General features: G+C 39.0%; 1 protein-coding gene across 1 annotated transcript; it reads right to left on the reverse strand.

The window, feature by feature from the left end:
* Nucleotides 1-242: 242 nt before the first annotated feature.
* On the reverse strand, nt 243-889 carry MELLADRAFT_85611 (uncharacterized protein; the record flags this gene model as incomplete). Its single annotated transcript, XM_007419302.1, has 5 exons — nt 243-287; nt 360-407; nt 535-618; nt 691-762; nt 863-889. 5 exons carry the CDS (start codon nt 887-889, stop codon nt 243-245), a joined length of 276 nt encoding a protein of 91 aa, XP_007419364.1.
* Nucleotides 890-7,363: the final 6,474 nt, after the last annotated feature.

Below are 7,363 nucleotides of genomic sequence, written 5' to 3' on the forward strand. Positions count from 1 at the left end.
TGCTATATCAAAGCCACTTGTCTCCTGACCTCGTATGGTGGATTGAAGATAAGGGATATGGTGGGTTCGATGACTCAGATAAGCAATCCCATGACAAGTATAGGTTTTCTTTGATACCTGACTTGTGAAATGAAGTTTGAAAGGAAGAACATTTGCGAGAAATTTTATGCACCGATTCCTTGCTCAATCGTCCCAAGTCCATTTACGTTCTTGATGTCACATCATGTGAGATATGGTGTAGATCATTTTGGTTTGACTGATACGTTCACATCACATCTCAAAGAAACCTTTAATCGGAATCACATCAGATGAGTTACTATTGTCAATTTCTTCACAGAACAAGTACAAGGTGTACACACCTGTTCCATATTGCCTTTAGAAACTCCAATAGCCCTTAATGCTTGGAGCTTGCTCACACAAATTGAGGTTTCGCGTGCGGACCTAGTTATTGACGCAGACCGAGTCAGACAAACCTACGAATCAAGCGATCCAGAGCAACAAATCCGCAACTGAATGGATATTCTGTTCACTGACTATCTCGGCCATAGCCGCTCCGCTCCTATTTATATCAATCAGGATGTCGTCACCCAATGGATCCTTGTAAGATTTGGCAGTGTCCTGAAATTCAAAAAATCAAGCCCGTAAGATCATTGTCCCTGAATGGTATCAAAAAAAGTTCAAGTTGCGAACCTGTTCCAATTGAAACTGCTTGATCAGCACATCAAATTCCCTATCTGAGCCATCTTGTGGACCAATGGCAATCTTGCCATTATTTGCAATTGGAGATGCAAAAGTAAGATTTAGAAAATTGACAAACAAGAATACTGAGAATAACCACGAGCAAGAAGTAAGAATGACAAACTGTAAGGTTGAGAATAGCCAATAACATTGGTGTAGTTAACTCTGTAAAGACGTGGTGGTGATTTCATGATGGTAAGATCTGAGTCAACTATGTCATGAGTGACATTTTCATCGGCGGTCTAGGAGTGTGTGAAACATGGTAAGCGATGTTAGCATGTGACGAATGTTTCCTGACAAGGGCGGATTCAATATACAATGATTGGAGTGCATGTTGGGATGTTTCCGCACCGGTATGTTTCCGTGGTTTTCAGTTGTCCTTTGTTCGGGTGTGCTTGCTGTGATCGATGGGGTTCATATTCATAGGGAATACAGAAAGGGCGGATGATTTTGTAGCTTGTCTTGTCGAATATGGACAGCCGCAAGCGGGCTGTGACACGGGTAGATAGGGGTAGATGGAATTGGTGGAGTGTAATTGCATGATTGTAGCGACATGGCAGTGGAGGTGTCGGTGGATCTCATGGTTTCTGACCAATGTCCAAAACCCAATTAGCGGGTTGATGGAGACTTTGGTGGATTTTGTTGAGTTTTGTAAGCGAAGTGCTCCTGGGATTAATTGTTATGATATCTTATATATCTCAACAGGAATTGTATATCTAAAAGAGATTTAGATATACAATTCTAAATCTCTTTTAGAGAATGTGATTAACAATGAGAATGTCCATTGGAATAGTGCAAAGATGTTCTTGCCCTGGCCGTGTAAGAAAATGAATATATTACATTTACCTCCAGGTGCAGGGTTAAAAGACACGTACAATGTAAGTGTCGTGGTTATTGTGAAATCACTCATGGGAGTTCCAAAGTGAATTGGCCTTTGCTTCACTTTGGAACCCCCATTAGTGAATTCATTACCCACAGAAGTACTTCCACATATAGGTGATTCAAATCACCTATATGTGATCTGAAATCACCTATATGTGATGTCAGTGCACATCTAAAAAAAATTACAATTTCACATAAATACATATCAGCAGATGGTTCACATCTATGTGAAATGAGTTCACATATATTTGATTTCATTATTCCACGGCTTCACATAAAAATTTCCGATTTCACATACATTGAACTGAGTTCACATCGCTGTGAAATCATTTCACATTAATGTGATTTCAGTTTACATAGAGTTCTGGAATAATCTTCATATAATATGAAGATTATTCCTTCCGTAGATAATGATCTTATTGGGAAACTCACTCAGCACTATTTCCCAGCACAACATCTCTCAAGAAACAGCTCAGGTACTAAAAGTATCAATTATATTTCAAGTCAAAAAAATCAAGGAACAAAAGATGAATATTTAGGGGTTTCTTTCGGACTCTACACCCTTCTTCAACTTCAAATTTAATTTTTTAGTAGCCTTCTCCACCTTATCATCAAACATCTGCTCATAAGTCTTGACCCGCTGGTCACAGTGATTTTTCCACTGTGAATCGGTCATTCCTTCTTTCTTGTCACCTAGTAACTTAATTCGATTGACCAATGCCTCAGATATCTGGCAAGACGATCCATACAATGTTACCTTGGATTTTTTGTGCTCGATCGGGGTACCTTGCCCGTCATATGCAATCGAGGAAGTTGTATAATGGGGAATCTACAAGAAAAGCAATTTATCAATATGAGAAGATCTAGTTAATAATATTGATGTTAACCCACTGTAGTATCCCAAAGGACATCATTGATTCCGTTACAACCACCCAAATCCACTTCGATTCCAAAGCTATCAATACAAAATCTTGCTCCTCTCACATCTCCAAGCTTCACACCTTCCTTTTTTCCAATTTTGATGCCTTTCTCCTTATCGTATGGCTCTCCAGTACTACGTATAATCAATCCCCACATTCCAAAGGCATACCTGGTATGATCTTTGTCGGTATGTGAATGATTGTGGAAACCATCACAGGTTACCACCAAATTCGAAGCAAATACCAAACCATTCTGTGTTAATTGCCATTTCAACTCATGGAAACCGGGAACTTTGGCTTTCAAAGCAAGAGCAACATTTGTTTTGAATACTTTCAAAGAACAAGTAGAAAAACGGTTGGCCCGGAAATCTCGGATCCAATGGAACTCTTCCATCTGTTCTTTATCCGTCTGAATTCTTCCTATATTTGCTGATGTGAAAGAGTTTAAAGAATAGGGACCTATTCAAATCGAAGCATTGAAATCAATACGGGAAATCTTGGTAACAGAAAGATGATAAAGAAAATAATACAGATACCTGCTGATTTATCTTTCTCGCATCCACCTCGCCAACCAGTACATCCCATCCACCCACACAGAGGCTCTTCTTCCTCTTCACCTTCTTCTAAAGGCCCCTTTTGCAAAGAGCTATGTATCTTACACTGGTTTCTTGCTCGGGCATGAAGAAAAGTTGTTGATAATGAGTGATCGTATTTCTTCCTGAGTCCCATATCCATATTTTGAAAAGGAGTGCATCGCACTATCAATACTATGGAGAGATCTTTTTTATTGATAACCACAACAGTACCAGAGTTGATTAAAATCTTAGCAGGCCGTTCTAAAGGTCTATCAATAATACTATAACGGAAGATGAATTTAGTATTGATTGGTAAACCTAGTTGTTCGACGAGTTGTCTTTTGAGTTTTGTTCGCTTCGCGTGATGACGGCAATATGGTTTTCCAATTGTTTTCTCTTTGCGATATTTTTCTCTTGATTTGTAATAGCTCGGCGATGATCTTGACTTGAAACCTGGAACATGTATGCCAGCTGTCTTCTTTCGAAGTTTCGTTCTTTCGGCTCATGCTGGATTCGTAGAGTAGATATGGCTTCGAACTAAATCAAGAAATCGAACCTAAAAATTGTCGGGTATGATATATTGATCAGATTAATATATAAAACCATTACTCTCATTACTACGCACAGAGAATCAATACTCACCCAAAGGATATAGAGATCGGTGGAGGTGATAAACTATCAAACGGACAGGTTACGATCGATCCTACATCGATTGTGTGATGTGAGTTTCGTTACCACCGTTTTCGAAATGCATATTAGTTCGGGTCAGCAAAAACAACTACAAGTGAATGTTCACAAATCAACTAACCAAGTTGGAAATAGACTCACCTATTGCACTGGGATCTATCAATATATTGCTTCTTCAGGTTGATTTGAAGTGAAGATAATAAAAGAAGTATAGCGATCCAAAGCTAAGAGGTATAGCAATTATAGAGATGAAAGAACCAGATCTTTGACCCTGAACAGATGGCCAAATTCTCCCGGTTCGTAGCACGGAGTCCGACAACGAAGGAGAAATCAGCTGCAAACTGGGGGTGGAGGGAAATGGAACTTTGATCAATAACGAAGTAGTATAGCACAGAAGACCGGCTAACCAACTTGGAACGAAATCTGAAAACTATGGGGTGTGTATGGGATATGAAAGACCAATACATACGTGGGTTAGGGTTGTCAAAATGAGTTATTTGAGTTAGGTCTGAGGAATCAAACCAGTATCTGATCCGAGTGATTTCATCCATAGCTCATCACCCTTCCCCGCTACAATCATAAGATCTTCACACCCGTCGAAATGAATCAGCTCAACTCCACCTTCGCCTTTGGCCGTTGGATCCCTTTGAAATCCGATATTTGCAGGACTCATCATCATTCCTACCGAGGCAAGACCATGAGTATCAATGGAGAGACGATTGAAAGCTCTTGGCCAAATCTCGACCCAACAAAAGATCGATATGATAAAGTAAGTTGTTATGAAGTAATTCACCGATTATGAAGATCTTGTACTGACCTTGCAGAATGTCTAGTCTATCGTTTGTACCCCTGAAATACCAAACACCCGGTGGACTGACTCTGTAGAACATGTGGGTATTCAAACAAATAATATGGGAGCTGATTATGATAATGTAAGAGATTTGACCTGTCAAACCCGTCTTGATAGGTCAACATGCTGACCTTGCTGATTGTCTACTAGGCTATCCAATGTAGTCATGAAATAAGAACAACCCAGTTGCAGCATGATTCCAAGCAAAAGTAGAACCGATTTCTGCTCGAGTTTGAGGGGATAAGAGTACTCATAAGTTACAAAAGGATGGAAATAGTTCTTCTGCTTGCTGACGTATGGTGATTTGATTAAATATTAGAGTCCTTGAACAGAAAGATATATAATGAAATGTTTTTTTTTATTTTGGAAATTGAAAAGAGAGAGTGTAAATGACATATTGCAATAATTCATGATTTAGACTGAAAACCATATATGAGCGTAGAAAAAATAAATATGTGAAAGTGACTCACATAGATGTCAGAGCTATTCACATCTATGTGAATGATAGTGAGTCTCATTCACCTAACGTGATCACCAGTCATGTATATTCACATAACGTGATTACCTGTCATGTATATGTGAATGAAGTTTATACTCATGCAAAGAACAGTCACATATATGTGACTCTCAAACACAGATGCGTGATTGAGACTCACATATATATAACATTCAGTCACCTATGTGTGATTGTGGCGGGTAGAAGAAAAATGTCTTTGTGAGACTTTGAATGACAAATACATAGGTGTGAATAGCATTCACATGGATGTGAATGCTATTCACATCTGTGTGATTGACAAACACCATCAATATTGAATGAAAATGACCCATATGTATTTTCTTTCACATATGGGTGAATGGAATATGAGTAAATGAAAATCACCAATTAAAATGTTGTTTTAGGGATTCACCCGTATGTGAAATAAAATACATATGTTGACCCATATGTATTTTCTTTCACATATGGGTGAATGGCATTCACCCATATGTGATTAACTATGGATGAATGGAATTCACCCATATGTGAAAGAGAATACATATGGGTGAATTCCATTCACCCATATTCAATTCACCCATATGTATTTTCTTTCACATATGGGTGAATGCAATATGAGTAAATCAAAATCACCAATTAAAATGTTATTTTAGTAGGGATTCACCCACATGTGAAATAAAATACATATGGGTGAATTCCATAAGTGAAATAATTTCACATATATGTGAAATTTCACATACTTTCATTCACCCATATGTGAATAATGATTACATATGGGTGATATTTTATTTCGCATATAGGTGAATTACACATGGGTGAAAGGAATTCACCCATATGTAAAATGTAATTCACATATATGTGAATTACAATATGTGAAACATATTCACATATATGTGACCTTTCACATAATGAATGTGAGCAATCACATACGGGTGATTGGTTTGTCTAAGTTTGTGACTTTCGTTCACATATATGTGATCTGATTACATATTTCGACCTATTTCACATGTGAGAATCACATATGTGTGAAATGTAGGGTAGATTCCTTCAAACCGCTGGGGTGAAAACTCAGACCTATTCACACCCACGAATCATCCCCATCAAAAACAACACCTGACCTCGACTCATCCCTCATCACAACATGGACCCAAGTGAATCACCAGCTGTGGATGTCACCACAAAGGATCCAAGCTCTCGAACTACAAACAAACCCGCCAACGATATGGGGAAGATCATTCCCTGTAACCCTACTGCAGCGGGTACTAGTTCTGCCAAAACACCAAATGCCGAAATTCCGTCACCTCCAGCTGGAGGTTCTTACCCAAGCCGCGCTGCCGCCAAGATCTTTCTCAAGGAATTTGCCAGTGCGAATCAATATGCCTTATCATCCCTCGATTCAAAACCAAGGATGATCAAGTGGAAATGTATTCTTGGCCCGAATCAAAAGCAGACCCTGGCTGCTTCGAAAGATCCTTCGATCACGATTCCGACCTGTCCGTTTCGAGTATCAGCCAAGTATATCTCAAGTGATGCAAGTTGGACCATCATTCTCAATCATGACAGTCATGACCATGGGCCCATTCCCAACCTTAAACCACCTTAGCTCCCTTCTCTCACATTGGTGCCCCCTAAGAAACGAAAACAAAGAAGCAATGCCATACTCCTCGACCTAACTATGGAATCTGACAATGACGACACCGAGAACCATAATCGAGATCCTTTGGACAATTACGACACTCTGATCAAGGAGATGATACGGAATGCGAGGTGTGTCAAAGTGACAATTCAATTTTCAAAAATTGAAATTTCAGAATCCCCGGGTCAGAAATTGATAAAACTGGAATAAACATCAGATCTAACCCCAATACTGGTCTGAAACCGCCTGTATTGGGGATAAAACCTATCTTTCTGCCAGTTTTCACAATTTCCAGACCACAACTCAAATATCGACCACTGACTTGGCACTTTGGCACAAATATTACATGAAAATTTCAAGAAATCAATTTTCATCATGTCAAACTTCACATATGTATAAAACAACAAAACCCAATACCTAACCGTACCACAAGTTCACCTTTTGGGTAAATGCACACCCATCAAAACCTAATGTGATCATTACTACGATCCCTACCGAGTCAACCATAGAGAAAATTTACAACCAATCACTATCAGCTTTCACCTATTCCAAAAATCTAACTTGTCAAACCAACTCAACACA

The sequence above is a fragment of the Melampsora larici-populina genome (assembly GCF_000204055.1).
Source record: "Melampsora larici-populina 98AG31 unplaced genomic scaffold MELLAscaffold_156, whole genome shotgun sequence".
NCBI classification, from domain to species: domain Eukaryota; kingdom Fungi; phylum Basidiomycota; class Pucciniomycetes; order Pucciniales; family Melampsoraceae; genus Melampsora; species Melampsora laricis-populina.